At 46.3% G+C, this 18,081-nt stretch overlaps 1 protein-coding gene across 1 annotated transcript in view; it reads left to right on the top strand.

The window, feature by feature from the left end:
• The window catches only part of AFAP1L1 (actin filament associated protein 1 like 1), a 74,035-nt gene that overhangs the window by 40,977 nt on the left and 14,977 nt on the right, over positions 1-18,081 (top strand). Inside the window, exons 2-8 of the mRNA XM_081852074.1 lie at positions 5,854-5,982; positions 8,893-8,976; positions 10,002-10,099; positions 11,891-12,002; positions 13,704-13,802; positions 15,500-15,711; positions 16,656-16,835. Coding sequence (XP_081708200.1) covers positions 5,854-5,982; positions 8,893-8,976; positions 10,002-10,099; positions 11,891-12,002; positions 13,704-13,802; positions 15,500-15,711; positions 16,656-16,835 — 914 coding nt within the window. The remainder of the gene's footprint in view (positions 1-5,853; positions 5,983-8,892; positions 8,977-10,001; positions 10,100-11,890; positions 12,003-13,703; positions 13,803-15,499; positions 15,712-16,655; positions 16,836-18,081) is intronic.

Genomic DNA, 18,081 nt, shown 5'->3' with positions numbered 1-18,081 from the left:
TGCTGCTGAGAGCTTGCTCCCTGTGGCAAGAATTTGCCTTATAAAAACCTGGAGCATTGCGGGGAAGCTACCTGAGTCAGATTGTGACTCACAGCAAAGCTTCTGTGGCTTGTGCTTGTTACTGATGCAGAATCTCTGCATGCTAACTATAGCTCTGAAATGAAGGACCTCTTCCTCAGCAGATGGCTGCCAAAGTATGGAGTCAACCTCTGTTCAGCTTCCAGCTGCAAGCTGACTGGCCACATACCCAGTGCAAAAAGAAAAAAGAAAAAAAAGGAAATAAACAAAATCCATCATCCAAAAATGAGGACAAAGGAGGACTCTGATTTGCACAAAAATTGCATTTGCTAACTTATTTCTATAGATGCAAGTGTAGAAATAAATTACTATAACTTAAATAGAACTACAATACATTTCTCCATTGAGGGGAAGGCGGTGACTTATTTGGCTGCTCAGTCAGCTGGCCAGCTGCTAACTATTGATGGCCAACTGCTAACTATCGATGGCCAACTTCATGGCCCCTCAATTATAGTTCTTTGTCTTCAAATTGAACTTCAACAAAGGAATTCAATTAGAGGACTGCCATCTGTGCTACTTATCAAATTCTCACTTTGCACATAGGAGCAGTGGTGCATTGCTTAGACCTGAATGACTGGATATCTGGGTAAGGCCAAGGCTTTACACAACAAGCAAACTTTCCTCATGAAACTGGCTTCTGTATTGCAAAGTGCCCTCAAGTATAAAAAGGGGGCTTGTGTATCCAAACAGTTTTTGGGATGTGCCGGGGAGTTCTGTGGCAACTGCTTATCCCTGACTTGTGGCCACAGTGTATCCCAGAGTGTTTGGAGATGCTCTCCATCCCATAATACATACTAACCCTGTCCCCCTCCCCCCATGGTAGAACAATGGCTTCTGTTGTCCCCTGGGAAACTCAGTAGGCCCTTGGTTGCAATTAGGACCGCATCACATCCTCTTTATGGCAAATGCATGTTATAAATTATGAATCTTGGCTTACAGGAAGCCTTGGGGCTGTGCACTTCCAGTATCCTCGTAATGACACTGAAGAAGGGGATAAAGATAGATTTATCAGGATATATCATCCAACTCCAAAGGGTTTGCTCTGTGCTTTGTGGGCCTGGAGGTTGGAAGATTTTAGAGAAACCTGAGTGAGTGATCTTGCCCAATGGCTTGCTGCAGTTCTCTCTTGTTCTTCTCTTTAACTAAATCCAAGCACCTGCTAGCCATCAGGAATTAAAACCAAGCGTTTGCCTCCTGTGCTGGATAGAAATAAAGGCTCGATAGAGTGTTCCAGGAATGAGGAATGAATTATTAGAAGAAAGTGTAATGCTCCCACTTCCACTCAGCCTAAATCAAGCACTTCTAAGTCCCATTAAACTCCACCCATGTTAAGCATGTTTGTGGCTCTCCCATGTTGAAATCACTCATTTTGACTGAGTGATGCCCCAATTTTGTAACAATTCTTGCTTCATAAAATGCGTGTTGCAATCCCATAAGGTGGGATACGCACCCTATCTTCTTTGTAAAAAATAATAAAAATGAGGACATATGTCTGTCTTCTTCCTCTGGCAGTCAGCAAACAGTTGCCTTCTTGTGGACCTCTGGTGTGGAATAGTGTGTGATGCTTGAGCCTTAAGGCTGCATCAGCCCTCCTGTTCTAAGAATACTGAGTGCAGTTGCCTTAATGCCTTGGACAACAAGAACCAAAGAGAGCAGAATTAGGGAAATGAGGCATCTCTTAGGGCCTGTCCACACTTCTGCTTGTGCTGTGCCTAGAATGCGCTTTTCCACTTGCCCTGCTCCTTTCCAAGGGAAAACCCACTCTTTAGCAATAGATCGGAGCAAATGGCAATTGCTCTTCCTCCGAGTGAGCACTAAAGACCGGTTTTCCTAGGGGAGAAGCAGCGGGACAAGAAAAAGTGTGGATAAGCTCTGGATGAAGATGTCTGTGAGAGCATCTTTTTTAAAAATGAAGGTTTTATTTAAGCAGAGAAGGGTCAGCATGACCACAGCCATGGATTGCAAAACTGCTTTTTAAATTAAAATGGCAAAAAAGGCTTATCAAGATTAGCATTTATTTTCTGCATTAAGAAAATAACAATGGGATGGAATGTGCAAGCTGGGAGTGAGTGAGAAGAACATGCATAAATGCAGGCCAGTGTTGTAAGATTCTCCCTTTTGAATAATATAACAAGTGGCTCTGAAACCAGTACTGTATCCCTGAAAAATTATACTACCTCTCCCAACTCTGGCATTTCTTCTCTACTGGACTCATTTTGCTGCGTACTTGTCTTCAGCGAGTTTGCTAGGAATCTATTTAGCCAATTTGTGAAGCATCTGGACAGTGCATGGTGCTGTTCAAATAATCTCAAAGAAACAGATGAGTATCTTGCTGCTGAGCTATTCAGGTATCTTGCTGCCGAGCTATTCAAATATTCAGAAGTAGAGGGCCTCATAATGCATCAAGAGTTCATTAGGCAATGAGCCAGCTGCTTAGTAGATTGCATTGCAGTAGATAATATATGTAATACCATCCGTCTGAATAGTGTTGGGGATGTGAGGAGACAAAAGCCACTGAGAAGAGCGCCCTGTTGGCATGAGAGATTGTGCTCTGGAGAAATTACCGTATTTTTCGCCCTATAGGGCGCACCGGCCCATAGGACACACCTCGTTTTTTGGGGGGGAAATGAATAAAAAAAATTTATTCCCCCCCCCAGCCGTGGGGCTGGGGTGGGGGAAGCCCGAGCTTCCCCCGACCCCAGCCCCCAGAACAGGCTGCTATCCGCAAGCCTTGCGAGCCCTGCGGCAACTCCCGTTGGGCTTGCAAGGCTTGCGGACACCTGCGCGAAGCACGGGGCGCCCTCCGGAGGGCGCCCCATGCTTCGGGCTGCAGGCTGCTGCCCGCAAGCCTTGCAAGCCTGCGGGAACTCCCGCTGGGCTTGCAAGGCTTGCGGATAGCTTCCTGAAGCCTGGAGAGCAAGAGGGGTCGGTGCGCACCGACCCCTCTCGCTCTCCAAGCTTCAGCAAAAGCCTGCATTTGCCCCATAGGACACACACACATTTCCCCTTCATTTTGGGAGGGGAAAAAGTGCATCCTATAGGGCGAAAAATACAGTACCCAGCTCCTTCCTCAGTAGCTTCTTCCCTGGGGTAGTGATGCAGTGCAGTGGTAAACAGACTTAGCTATGAATCAGGAACCCCCAGGTTTGAATCTCTGCTCTGCTCTGCACTCACAAGCAAGCAACTTGATCAGCTTACTTCCTCACCCCACCCTTCTGCAACAAGGGGAATAATAACTTACCTTTCAGGGTTCTTGCAAGGATTACAAATAGATGGTGCAAATGGAAGGGTTTTGGTGCTATCCAAATGTCTATTACTACCATCATTGTTATCATCTGCTTGTATTCCATGCAGCATTTGGAGCCTTGAGGAGTCACATATAGGAACCTGTAATGGAAAGGACAACCCACAATCCTGTTATTACTCAGTGAATGTTCAGCATCCTGAGAATCTCTGTTTTGTTTTTATGTTTAAGTTTTTGGCCCATTAGAATTGCAAAGTTAGGCTTGAGATGCCAAAATTTCCACTGACAAGGGCTTTAGTGGCCTGCAACCTCGATTCTTTGACTGGCAGAAGCAAATAGTCTGCTTCATTGGTACATTTTATGCAAGCCATTGGTTTTCTTGAGTCAGGCAAGAATACACTATATACAAAGCCCTCCTTTTCATAGCAGTTGCTGTCTGTATTGCAGATGGTGACCGTTTTTTCTTTTGGAATGTTATTGCCTGAATTCATCAGCAGCCTTTCCAAACAAGCTGATTTCCCATCAAAGGGCTGACTTTTAAAAGTGGAAAGGTATTTCTTAACTATGATGGGAGAGATGCACTTTATACCACTTTCTGAGGATGAGGCGACTTCTCTTAAACAACACCCTCATGTGCAGCTGGGTGTCAAGTTAAAACAAGCTGAGCTGTTTAAGAAATTTAATTGTAGCCTCGTTTTATTCTTTGTCTGAAACTGCTTCCCTCCCCCACTGCTGCAAAACATTTATAAAACGGTGCTGTTTAATTTTGGGTTAACTATGTTGTGTGCTGTAGTTTGCATGTTGTTCCCATGGGATGTTCAAAAGAGCAAGTGAGCCCTGGCTGAGTGCATAGTCAGTCATCATTGAGCCAGGGAACATTATTTGGAAGAGCCTTTTAAAAGGAACGTGATAGTTAAAGGATGCAAGTTGTCAGAGCAGTGAAGAGGGCAGCACAAGAAAATGTGCCACTGCATGGAGCTTGGCAGTCTTGCAGAATTATCTTCGGGAGATTGCTTTCCCCCATCCTACGTTCAGGGGCTGGCTCTTGAGATTGGAGCATGTAAATGTGATCCTTGAGGAGAGCTAGTTTGTACAAAGCATGCAAAAACAGTGCTCTCAGGCTGTGGTGACTGCTCTGATGAGGGAGTGACCCTTCCATGAAAATAGGGAGACCTGAGGCACCTCTTCATATGCACCTACCTTGAGTTGATAGCCCCATAATTCATCAGAATGAAATTATATCCCTGCCTCACCAAATGGAAGCTTCTTGTGTTGAGATTAAAGTGAGCGTTTACCTCTTTAAAGCTCCCTCCACCAGCAAAGCAAATATCTTGTCGTTGGGAGGTGTTTTGCCCCTAGCATTCCACATCCCAAGCAGAATCATTACTACATTAATAGTACTAATGGTGGTAACAGTACTAGTACTTGTGGTCACCTAACATAGGCCAGACTTATGCTAATATTGGGTGGAGGACCTCTGAAAATCAGAGGGTTGGGGATCTCTATCAGACCAGTCTTTCGAAACATTTAACTGCTGTGTATGTTCAGTTGCTTTTTTTAAAAAAAAAAGTCCATCTCTGGTCTTGTTCCCCCTGCCCACCATTGTTTATATTTGATATAAGATCCTTTTCTGGAGATAGTATCCATATTTTGATATGAGCTGAGTAAGGCTGCAGTGGCTGCACCTCATGCTCTGTTCATCCAGCAACCCAGGTCCCCCTTCGCTGCCTGACAAAGGGCAAAATCAGAATAAGGTTGACTGAAGCAGGTGGAATAAGAGAAAGAGAATGAGAGAACGCCCTGTGGAAAAGGAGTAGGAAGTGCTTTGGTTGTAGCCTCTCTCAGTGTGCTAAAGGGTATAGACAGGCACCTTCGCCAGGTGAGGAGGCCATGAGGAACTGACAATTCTCTTCCCAAGTATCATGGAATTTGTCACTTCTCCCTCTCCCTGCTCACCTTGGTACACTTGATCCGGCCCATCTTTTATATTCCATATGGTGCTGATGGAAACAGCAGGAATCTAACTTGGAGTTTGCCAACCCTTTGGAGCCAGTAGGCACCTTTGGAATTTTGAGAGCGTGCTGCGGTTACTAGTCACAAAATGGTAGCATATAACACAAAATGACTGCCACGTCTAAGGGAGCAGAAAAAAGAAACAGGAACACAACAGCATGTGTGTGTGCTCCCTGTCAGACCACCGTCAATGGAAAATGAACTTCTACACTACCGCACTCACTTACAGAGAGAAGCTTTTTGCCACTGCTCCTCTGTTCACAACAGAAGGGAGGGAAGGTTGTCCAATCCTGGCATCTAATGAACTAAGGGGATGTTTAAGGAGCCATGTTCAGTGTGGGAGAAGGCAGTGCAAACAGGAAGAGCAAACTGCCTCTTGTGCTTGGTGGATTTTTTAATGGATAATTACTGAGATCTTTTCCGGGTGCCATAGGTGGAACGTGTGGGCACGCTGGGGCCCATGGGTGCTGAGCTGGTGATCCCTATCCTAATGCGATTCTCTCCTTTTCTGCCCACAGTTTTGGATCAGCTCCTCCCTGAGCTCAACGTACTGCTCAAGCTCTTGGACCACGAATACTTGAGCTCCACCACAATGGAGAAGAAAACAGCCGTCTCAAATATCTTGCAGAAGCTGCAGCCCCCTGCAGGTCAGAAAGCCCTTGCTGCCATCTCTCACCCCTGCCCATCAGGCTGACCCCTTTTCTTCCTTTATTTGTTTTTTGTCTGATTCCTCAGGCTGAGGCAACCTTAAGGTACATTACACATCTCCGCCTGCTGCATTGTGGCACGTCCCTGGCTCCTGACATGCCTGCACATGCTTTTGTTTGTGCAGGGCTCCTCTCTTTCAGTGTGAGGGAATGACAAGGGTGGACCTCAAAAATTGTCCCGGTTGATTTGACTCCAGTAGCGACAGGCGCAAGTTGTATAGCCAGCAAGGCCTGTTTCTTGCCCTTTTTTTAAAAAAAATGTCCCTGCCGTCAGGATCTGAAGGGCTTCTAAAGAGGCAAAAAAGTTAAGTTAAGGCTGTGTCATCTCGTACGTATTCATGAAAAAATGACCTGAAGACTCTCTCTTAGCATGGAAGGAGATGCTGGTTTAGGGGCAATTAAGATCTTCCCCAGCTGCTACTGGACAGCAGTTGCAATAAATACAAAACAAAAGAGCAAGTGTGTGTTTTTCCTCATGAAGTAAATGGCAGCTTTGGAGGAATGAGCAGTCTACCTCCAGGGAATCAGCATTAGGATGGGGCAGGTGTAGATTAAACCCTATTCCCCCGGTGACACAGTTTTGATCCACATTGCCTCTGCCCACATCAATGAGTAGTTTTTATGTTTTAAAAAATAATAGTAACAGCCTTAGTTACAGATAGGTAGCCGTGTTGGTCTGCCATAGTCAAAACAAAACAAATTCCTTCCAGTAGCACCTTAAAGACCAACTAAGTCAGTTCTTGGTATGAGCTTTCGTGTGCATGCACACTTCTTCAGATACACAGCTCATTTGGTTTGGCCCTATAAAGTGAGCTGAGGATGTGCCATATGTAGACTCTGCATTTTCACAGGTGGAACCCACATGCCATTGTGCCTCCTTTATATAAACCTGGAGTGGGGATTCTCTGGTCCTCTGGATGTTGTTGGGCTATCACTCCCATCTTCCCTGACCATTGGCCAGTTGGGCTGGGGCTGATGCAAGGTGGAGTCGTGTGATACCTGGAGCGCCACAGGTTCCCCACACCTGATATAAACAAGCAAAGAGAGAAAGAGAAACTACACCCCCCATCTCCAAACTAAAGCAGTTTTTCTTTTTTCTGCACTTTACCCTTGTTTCATGCTTCCTGCACCTGCTGTCCTCCACAGCAGCTCCTGGGTCACCCGCGTCACATCTGCTGTGTGTCCCATAGTCATTCTTCATAACATTGCTGTACTTTGTCCTTTTATTGCTAGAGGTACGTGACTCCCTCTGGTGGAGCGTTCCATTGAGAAGGAGTCCTCCAGCTGACCTTGAGGAGCAGAGAAAAATAGGCATTAAACAATAGCTGGCAAGAGCTGAGCATTGTGTTCTTTGATTTTTTTGCGCCCTATGGATTCACCCAAACTTTCTCAATATTTGTGATAGCTCACTGTGCAGGGCAGGTGAAATGGCAGGCTTCTGAAGATTGAAATGTCCCCACCTTGACTTTTTAGTGTTCCTTATCTTCTAAGGCAGCTGTAGCACATTTACCTTTAAGGAAGCCACTGAATAAATTCCATCCCCAGGAGATGGGGTGGGGGGTACCTAACAAGTGCCACATGGAGTGGGTGTATGTATGTCAGTTCAGCAGGCACCTGTAGCTCTTAAGCCTGCAGGCAATGTGAATAGTGATATTTGGCCACACTGTAGCTGGACAGGAATTGCCCTGTGTTTCCTGTGGAAATGTGTGTTTCCAGTAGCCTTCCTGCTGGCTGATTTCTGCTGAGAGATGAGATTTCCATGGGAAGAGCCAAAGGCTTGTATTCTCTCCTTGGGAAGCCTCTCGATTATCCCCTCTGCAAGACCCAGAACACAATGATTCTGTGGGGTAGTCAGCTCTGAAAGAAGAGGAGGACTTCTCCGTTTTGCTTTGCCCCTCTCGGACAACAGTTATTTCCTCTTTTGTTTCTGAATCTTCATGTGCGGGTGGGAAATAATCGCCACCCCTCTTCTCTCTCTCTCTCTCTATATATAAGCACTACCAATTTAAGTTGGCTAAAGTTCAGGATGTTAATAGCTGCTTTGAGGGGGAGCCAATCACTTTCATTGAGCTTGGAAAAGAAGTGCAAAATTCATGTGGCACGAGATAGTGCTACAGAGTGTGTAAGATGTGATTGGTAAATTCAGTCAAAAAACCCTCTATTTTTTGTTCTGGTAAATTTGGCGTTGAACTAAGGCTGGTTACATACAAAAGCATATCTTAAGAACATTTTTCTCCTCAAAGAATTCTAGGCACAGTAGTCTGTTAAGGGTTGCTGACAATTGTAGCTCTGTGAGGGGTAAACTATAGTGCCCAGAATTCTTTGAGGGAAAGAATGTGCTTTAAAGGTATAGTATGAATGCAGCCCAAAACTACTTTTCTTTTTTTGTGAGTCAGACCCAGCTTAACAGGAAGGGGTTGAGAACCTGCATTTCTGCATCATTGGCATTTCGCCTCTTGGTTTTCAAACTGTTCTGGAGTAACTTGGCGTTCCTTGGAAGCTTACTGGGCTTCCTCCATGAGAAGATCTCTACTGAGATGAGAGCTTTCCTGGAAGGTTTCAATCTTGCTGCTTCTGATTGTCTCCCTAAAAAGGTGCAGCTGTAACAGAATGTTGATATGTGCAAAGATCTTTCCAGTTCCATGCAGATCAGCGTTGAGACCCAATAGGCACCTTGCATGAACCGAATGTGCCTTAGAACACTTCTCAGAATCCTCTGTGACATGCAAAAATTCCATGCCAGACACGCTGATGTAGGAAGGATTCCTTGAAGCAAGAGTTCCCACTGGTTTAGCTCATGGTCTGATGCAATCATTCCTGTTGATGGCAATATCCTTTCTGACTTTGCAGGGAAGGAAATGAGCTACATGTACGTGAATACAGCGACCTTGCATAATGGCACTAGCTTTGTGGAGTCACTCTTTGAAGGGTTTGGTATGTACAGTGAACTGCTCCAACCTAATGCTGCTTGCCCAGAGCTTCCCTGCCTTTTATGCCTGTTTGGCCCACAGCTGTTTGGATTAGCTGGTTACAAGTCCAAGCCCGGCACAACAAGTCTGTGGCCCTTGGCAGTGTCCTGTTCTTTGCATGATTCCCTAAACTCAAGTTGCTTCCCTCCACCTTTCCTCCTAACAATCCTTGCAGGAGAAGTCCATGGAGAACAGAGAAGGACCCATGAGTAAAAAGCTAATCCTTTGCAGTTGAAGGGGCCCTACCATCCCTCTCTGGTTATCAGCTGTTCTTGAATTCAAAGATACCTGTGATTCAATATCACCCTAGTATTCAGCAACCTGGGGGCTTGTGCAGACATATTTTGCAACATGTCTATTAAGAAGATATCTGCGAAAATTTCACAAAATATATTAATAAGTGGTTGGCATTAAATCTATCCTTACATTTAACATGCACTTAAAAGGGGGGGGGATAACAGCCATGGGGTGGGTGGGGTCATTAGCAGCAGGCAGAGAATAGTTTTAACTCTTCATAAAATCAATCACTCATTGGAAGCTAATAATTCCAGTGGAAGGAAATCCTCCATTGGTAGCTAGTTTTAACTCAGTAGGTCTTATCCATTGTAGGAGCCTCAAATTATAATTCCCCAAAATGCCTAGCTAGACAGAGCATCAGGGTAGAGGGGTCAACTGCACAACTGTATAAACCTCATCCCAGAATGTGGCTGTTCTTCCTGACTTAACACTTTCTCCTTGACCTTGACCCCTCTTTGGGTCCCTCCCCAAACCTTCTCATTTTCCCCATACCCCATAGCGGTTCAGGAGCAAGGGGATAAACAATTCCACTGCCCTGTACCATTGTGGGCGCAGATGTTAGCATCTGTAATTCCTTCGGGCAGTGGGAGGGAGGGAGGGGTGTCCATAGGGGCTCTGTAATGCAACACAGAGATTGCATGTGAGGTTTGATGGTGGCATTGCTCAGTGACTGTCTTCCAACCTTCCTACCAGACTGCAACCTGGGCAATCTTCAGGACATGCAAGAGGATGATGGGGAGGTGAAAGAAGGCATTAACTTGGAACTTTCAAGGAGCCAGCCTGCTAAAACGGTAAGTCCTTGCAACCCTCAGTTTTCCACTGCTGAACCTAGGAAGCTGCCTCATACAGAGTCAGACCATTTGTCCATCTTGTTCGATATATCTGTGGCCCTAACAGGCTGAAGTTCTCTAGGGTTTCAGGTAGGAGAAACTATTCCAGCCCTGTCTGTAGGTGCTGGAGAGTGAATTTGAAATATTTTGCATGCAAATCATATGCTGGCTCTAATGACACTGTGACTGGTTATGGCAGAGCACTTGATATCTGGAGGGGAACTACAAAGAACACCTTGCTAAGGTTCTGCAAAATACAGCTTACCATGGAGGAAAGCTGTGTTGACATTCATTTCAGTTTTCCTAATGTTGTTTCCAGTGCTGCGGTTAGCAGGAACAGATCAGTAAGGAAGGGAGACTTACATTTTTGTGCCATCTTCTCCTCCCATATGCATTCCAGGGATAAAAATCCTAGCTGTGCATTTGATCTTTGCCCATCCCCTTTCAGAAATGCACCTGATCTACATTGAGTCCTGGGTGCAGTCACTGGAGGACACAAGGTGAGGCTGGAGACCAACAAGAAATTTTCTTCTTGTTGTTTTTCTGGAGAGCTGAAGGCAGTCTGAAAGAGGCATTGCTCCTTGTGGTATGTTCCCTCATCCCACTCTTGCCTCCGAGGAACAGATTTGTCAGCATCTTGTATTGTTTTAAACAAACCTGTTTGGCCAAAAGCAATAGTGGGACAAAAGAAGTGTGTCTGTGCAACAACTGCACGATGAGGAGGGCAGCCTCTGTCAAACCACTTCTAACTTTTTTAAAAAAGAGAATTGTCTGTCTCCAGTCTAAGAAGAAGGCTTGGTGGCAATTTGCCATGTCTGGGAGAGAGGAGGTGGCGGAGAAAGAACAGAAGTTGCCCATCCGTTGTCCGAATGGGAGTGGTTCTCTGAAAGCAAGCCATGCATAGGGTTGTTTCCAACAAAGTGCTACTCGGAGTAAACCCATTGAAATCAATGGGTTTAGTCATGTCTAGTAATTTCAGTGGACCTATTACAATTTTGGCTAATATTGGATACAATCCATAATTATATTCCTGTGCTCCCAGTTCAGTGCTCTTAAGTCAGGAATGGGCAGAAGGTAGCACCAGAAACACCTGGTGATTTTTAAATTTTACTTATTTATTAAATTTGTATACCTCCCTTCATTTGATGGTCTCAGGGTGATTCACAAAATATATAATTTCCAATAGATCAGCAAGGATTTCTGACTTTCAGTTGTTTAACAACAAAATGACTCCCATTCCCTCAAATAGACTGCTGAAATGAAGTAAGCTCAGGGTAACTGGGAATGGGTGTTTGCATAGAAGCATGTTGTGCTCAGCTCTGTTTTGATACTAAAAACAGATCCCCCTTCTCAGCAGCTGCTCATTCTAATTCTACATGTCTTTGGCACCTGGCTCAAGTCGGTAGATCTTGGGATTCCAGTAAAATGCAGAGCAGATCGTGCAAGCCTGTCCCTGGTTTGAGTCACAGACAGACCCATCACAAAGAGCCACAATGAAGGCTGTGCTTTGGGGAGGACAAGGCTGTGTTCCACCTTTGCTGTGTGAGGCAGTGTGCCTCACAAATGCCAGCTGTTAGGAATCACAAGAGAGGAGAGCACTGTAGCACTTGGGCTCTGCTTGTGGGATTCCCATAGGCATCTGATTTGTCTGTGTGAGAACAGAATACTGGACTGCATGGGCATACCCAGTTGTCAGATTTATAACACCACAGACCTCTCCAGGTCATCCATGCTACCTCTTCCCTCTCACAGGTATCTGGGGAGCCACCTCCACCATTGCCCACCACTCCTCCTCCGGAAGATTATTATGAGGAAGCCCTGCCACTGGGCCCAGGCAAAGCCCCTGAGTACATCACATCCCACAGTAAGTCCCACAGTAACTGGGAGCTGGAGAGAGAGAGAGAGAGAAAGCCAGCCAGCTGTCTGGGTCCTGGCATGGCTTTGTGTGCTGGCACTCCCATATCGACCTAGGAAAACAAAGGCTCCTCCCAGGTGTCTGACAAGTGACAGGCTTATAATTTATAGGCCCCAGGGAGGGAAATGGCGCTGGGGAGGGGGGCCGGGCTGTCACACTCCCTTTTCCTGCTTCCCTGCCCTCTCCACCCCCAGACTCTCAGATGTCACAAGCAGTTGTTTGCTCAGACTTGCCTGGAAATGTGTCACTAAACCCTGAGTGGCAGGAATGTGAAAGGCCTGAGCAATCTCTCTCTCCGCCTGTTAGGTTAGAGAAAAGCAGAGAAATCAACTTAGCACCTGCTCTTGTTTCCCTTGCCTCTGATAGAAGACTGAGCCAGGGGCAGATCGACTATGAAACTAATGAAGCTTCAGGATTTCTCATCGTGGAGGGCCCCCAGAAGCGACTTTAGTCCACCTTACTGAAAAGCTTTGGGTCTAGTAGACCCAATTTTTGAGCTGCATGACTCAAATGAATTAACTTTTTGCTGCATATATTTCATCAATCCCACATATGTTGTAAAGGTGTGGGTATCTGTGGTGGAACAACCCCATTAAAGAAGATAGCAGTGGTTGCCCAGACCTTGTTGCTGGTTGCAAATGAGCCCCCATAACAGTTCAAGATTCAGGGTCCCCAAAATGTAGACCCGCCACTGCACTGGGCCCTGAGTTATGTTCCCAAGGCATGGACAGAAAATTAGGAGATTTCTTGTGTGCCTCATGGCATCAAAGCCACCAGCAATGTCAGGAATGGGTGAGGCCTGCCATGCAGGACTCTGAGAGAAAAATCGTCCATGGCAAAGTCCAGAAGAAAACAAGAAGGAGATGTTGGGGAGAGGAGGGGAGTTCTTTCTTTAGGAGTGTTTTGTGCCCCAGTGGGATGTAAGGAAAAACCAGACTTAAGGGACTAGAACTCATTCTCATTCGCCCTGTGTGTGGATGAGGGATACGTGTTGGAGCGCGTGTCAGGCAGCAGAGCACTTTTCCCAAGCAGAAGCCATTAAATGTATCATTCAGCACCCCGTACGTGATGCCCCTTCTTCTCTGGGTGGGGTTCTGGTGTCTGGTGGCCATTTGGGAAATGGCAGAGGAGAGCCACGGACACGGCTTCCAGTTTTTCCCCTCAGAGTCCTGTTGCCCCCTAATCCCATTGCCTGCTTTTTTTCTATCTTCATTAGTGGTAAAGGCTGTCCTGTGTAACCTTCTCAAAGTTGATCAGCTTATTTCAGCACTGCCTTCCAATAAAACCTTCCTCACAGCCTTTGTGCCACAGGGGGAACAGACACAGTGGATACCTCTGGGGCTCATCCACACTTGCATTTGTCCCATGATTTTGAGGCACAGGTCCAAGAAGTATTTCTTTTATCTCACCACTTCCCCCAGGAAAACCTGCTGTTTAGCACTGAGTCGGAACAAACATCCATCAGGTTTTCTGATTCAGCAGTCAACAGCGGGTTTTCCCAGGGAAAGTGGTGGGATAAAATAAAACTCTCTTGGACCTGTGCCTAGAAATCACAGGGCAAACAGAATAAAGCACCGGACAAACAGAAGTGTGGGTGAGCTGTGTGTGTGTTCATGCAGTGGTCTAACATGTCATCTGCTTCTTCTACAGATAGCTCCAGTCCCCCCAACTCCATAGAGGATGGGTATTACGAAGATGCAGATAGCAACTACCCCCTCACCAGAATAAATGGAGAACAGAAAAACTCTTGTAAGTAGTGCTGCAAAGACATGTGTTGTGTCGCCACAGGTGGAATGGGACACTTGGCCCAAGCCCTTGACTCTGTGAATGGGGAAGAGTTCAGGAAGTCAAAGGTGTGGGAACTTCTGACTCCAGTGTGGCTCCACATTGGACAGTGCCTCTGGCCCTGTGCATCACTGGTGTGTGCATCACAAAGGTTGCCTGTGAGAGAATGTGGCCCTCTGGATGAAAAAGATCACACACACACACTGACCTATGGTAAGGCTGAGTAGTCCATTAATGTGGACTACTATATACAGTGTTACAGGTTATATGCATAGGTTTGGTGCATACAACTTTCAATACGGTAAGCCCACAACTTCCGCTTGCTTTACTTACATGATCGCAAACTTACACAGATGGGGAGGGGAGAGATAAATAAATTGAGAGCTGGGAAAACCCACCATTCTCCACTCTCCATTTATTAATTCTGCCCCCCCCCCCCGCCCGCCCATGCACCTAGCAGATTTTCCTCACTTACAGTACTGAGCTTTGGGAGAGCCCCAGAGCCCCTTGCACCACCTTCCCAACGCCAGGTAAGCAGGGTCCTGGGCTTTGGGAAGGATGCGCAAGGACTCTGGGATGCTGCTGGAGCCCTCTGACTGCCTTCCCAAAGCTCAGTAAGCAGGGAAGATTGCAGGAGGACCCTGGGAAGATTTAAGGGACCCCCTGCAAACTTCCCACATCCTGGTAATCAGCCCTCTGCCTTGCAGGGGATAATTTGGGGGTTTCCTGACTTTGTACAATTTTGCCTTTGCACGTGGATCCTGAAACCAAACCTTTGCATAAGTGGTAAGCACACTCTATTCCTGTTTAGGAACTGTTGCCTGCAACCCTGCGGTGTAGAAACTTGCTCTTTAAATATTACCGCTGGGGTTAGGGTGCCTCAGGGACCACGCTGGACCAATGGATCTGATATTTGCAGCACTTACTCTTAAGAGCCTTTATGAAAAAGCATACACAATTTTTTTTAAAGGTGCTACTCTCAATGAAGCTCCACCTCACAGAAAGCTTTGGGATTTTCTAGAGTCTGCATAATAGTGAAAGCCTTTCCCACAGCCTGCTAAAATTGCCTCAGTCAGGGTTTATCTTAATTTGCAGGAAATGTAAAGAACGGCTATCACTGCATTGAGCATTAGATTACAGAAATAATATGAACTGGTATATTTACTGTGACCTGAAACACAATGCATTTATAAGTACCTTCCCCACCACCACCAAAAACAAAGTAACTTGGAAAATGCAGTGGAAAGCCCAATCTTTAGTAAATTCAGAACATAGCTTTTAAGGAAAAGAAATAGACTTCAGAGTATTTGAGGCATGATAGCAAGCTTGTGCCTATGTAGTTCATGGGAAACTGGCTTCAGTGGAGGTAGAACGTAGAACAACAAACTGCATCTCTGCAATTTAACATGCCTTGTAAGAACTCAGCAGTGATATAGTTGCCCTATAGAGATCCATAAATGCTAGCTTGGGAGTTGGAACAGCCTGTCAGTGTCATAGGCAGGCTTGGAAAGAAGCCAAAGGAAATGCAGAACTGTATGTGTTCCAGAAAGTGCCTCCTCTTGCAAAGCTTCCAGCTGAAGGAGTGATGGCATCCACATATAGGAGGTTGATGGTGTCAGCATGGTACCTTGGGTGATTAAGGGCTCTCTGCTTCCTTGTAGACAATGACTCTGATGCCATGAGCAGCTCCTATGAGTCCTATGATGAGGAGGAAGAGGATGGGAAAGGTCAGAGACTGACACACCAATGGCCGTCAGAGGAAGCTTCCATGAACCTGGTGAAGGACTGCAGGATATGTGCTTTCTTGTTGCGGAAGAAGCGCTTTGGGCAATGGGCCAAGCAGCTGACGGTCATCAAGGACAACAAACTCCTGGTGAGTTGGTGGCTTGTGGAGCACCTGGCCACATGCAGGAAAGCAGGGAAGGTTTTGGGGAGAAAAGTTGGAGAGTCCTGCTAATGAGCCAAAGACACCTGGCAAATCAGTTGAATTTGCATGCATGAGCATGGCTGGGAAGGCCTACTCTCCTTGGGGTCTGGCACTGACTGGTAGAGTTGGCAACTTTGATGAAAAAGGAAGGACTAGTCAACAGATCTACATAGCTGCATAGTTCCTTTTGCTGGCCAAGTCAAAGATATGGTGCACTGTGTATGCCACAGTTTTTGTTTTTTTACACATCCTTTGTCCTTGCAAACAGCTGGTCCATAACTAACAGTATTTGTAGATTTGTTGCAGATTTATATGCCAAGCCCAGTGTGGCTCTTCTTTAAGGTGGTGTTGAAAAGCCCAGGCATGATGCTCCAATTGGTGTTCATTCTCTGAAAGTTTTATTGGGAATTTGAAAAGCACCAGGAGGAAGGGGAGAGTTCAAAACTTTCTTGACCTGACATTTTCAAATAATTATGTGGCGTGGGGAAAGCCCCACCACTACTCTGATTGCTATCAAACCTTTGGAAAAAGGTTTTCCTGATTCCCAGCCCCCTTTAACTCATTAGGGCAACAGGACACATATCTGTATGTAATGACCCAAAGTTAAGTGGGGGGGGGCTGTTTCTTTGAGACTGATAAGATTTCAGCACTTCTGTTTTTTGTTCTGGTTGTAAAAAACCTACGATTTTAAGGCACAGTATTTGGTTAAGCGATGGGAGTTCCCAAGCATTTCTCTTCTTTCCTTTTGTGCACCTCCTCCTCCCCACAACGACATGGGACCTTTCCACTGCTTCTTCTCTGTGCTGAGAGGAGCCACGAAAAGTACAAGAAAAAGACCCAACTTGGAAAGAGTGATGAACATTGTGCTTTTTCTATTTTTTTAACATTAGTGTTACAAAAGCTCCAAGCATCGCCAGCCACACCTCGAGGTGCCACTGAGCGTTTGCAACGTTGTCTACGTGCCGAAGGACGGGCGTCGCAAAAAGCACGAGCTGCGCTTCTCCCTGCCGGGCGCTGAGGCCCTGGTGCTGGCCGTGCAGAGCAAAGAGCAGGCCGAGGAGTGGCTGAAGGTACTTCCCTCAACAGCAGGAGAGCTCAGTTCCACACACACACATTTTAAAAAGAAACACCCCCCCTCTTTCTGTGCTCTATCAAAACACAAATGCCAACTAATGCCCGTCCATGTGAACAGCCCTCCTGCCCTGACCACTGTAGATCTGGTCAAGTGTATCAGGCCCTGTGGGAAAAGCACTTGTTATCTCTCCAGTGGGGAGGAGGGGGCTTTCCTACTCAGTCTCTTATCACCCTTGCCTGGCTGCAGGAGAGAAATAGCCAGCCAGCAGGGCAGACCCTGACACCCCCTTCCTATAGTCTGGAACTGCAGGGCTGCAGGAAAGGGGCTGTTTTGATTCACACATGCCCGCCCACCCCCACTCTTTCCTGCCTTTGTTCTGAAGCACTGCAGATTCAGTAGGAAGCTCTGTGAGATGACATCACCAATTCTGCCTGACGGCAGGGTCTGAAAAAGGTGGCGGTTTCAGTGCTTCTTGATCAGGCATAGCCAACCTCGGCCCTCCAGATATTTTTGGGAGTACAACTCCCATGATCCCTAGCTAACAGGACCAGTGGTCAGGGATGCTGGGAATTGTAGTCTCAAAACATCTGGAGGGCCGAGATTGCTTATGCCTGTTCTTGATGGTAGTGTGTCAGAGAAGCTACTATTCCTGCCTATCCAAAACACAGAGTGGGAGAGGGCTTGTGTGTGTGCACGCATGTGTATGCTGCATCACTGATACTTGGCTTTCTCAGTTGCGCTTTCTCTTCCCTCCCTTTGCCTGCCCCCAAACCTGTGGCCTTCCAGTTGACTACAACTCCCATCACCCCTGGCTGGCTGGAGCTGATGGGAGCTGGAGTCCATTGACATCTGGACGCAGTGTAGTGGCAATTTCTACCTAACAGATGCTAGTGGTTTAAAACAACATCGTGATAGCCCCATGCTTGTTCATTCTTATGGCTCTCTGCCATGGATACCAGCAGGTGATCTCCATGAAAGACACATAGATTTAACCCCTCCAGCTCAGCTTTGTGGCATAATTGGCGACTCTTTCAATTTGACACGCGTCCCTGCTGCCCGCACCTTTCCAGGCTATCTTTTTGGGATTGATGCTTGGATGTTGGAGGTTAAACCGAAGGAAGCACAATGCAACACGCAGGCTAGGTAGTTTATTATAATGGCATTCTGGGTCCAGGGATGAAAAAGGTCTTGTGCATTTTGTGGTTCAATTTCTTTTCCGTCTTGGCAGAGCAAGTGTACTT

The sequence above is a fragment of the Podarcis erhardii genome (genome assembly GCF_964252035.2).
Source record: "Podarcis erhardii genome assembly, chromosome: 2".
Taxonomy (NCBI): Eukaryota; Metazoa; Chordata; class Lepidosauria; order Squamata; family Lacertidae; genus Podarcis; species Podarcis erhardii.
Note: the sequence above shows the minus strand (reverse complement) of the source record. Positions and strands in the feature narration are given on the sequence as shown.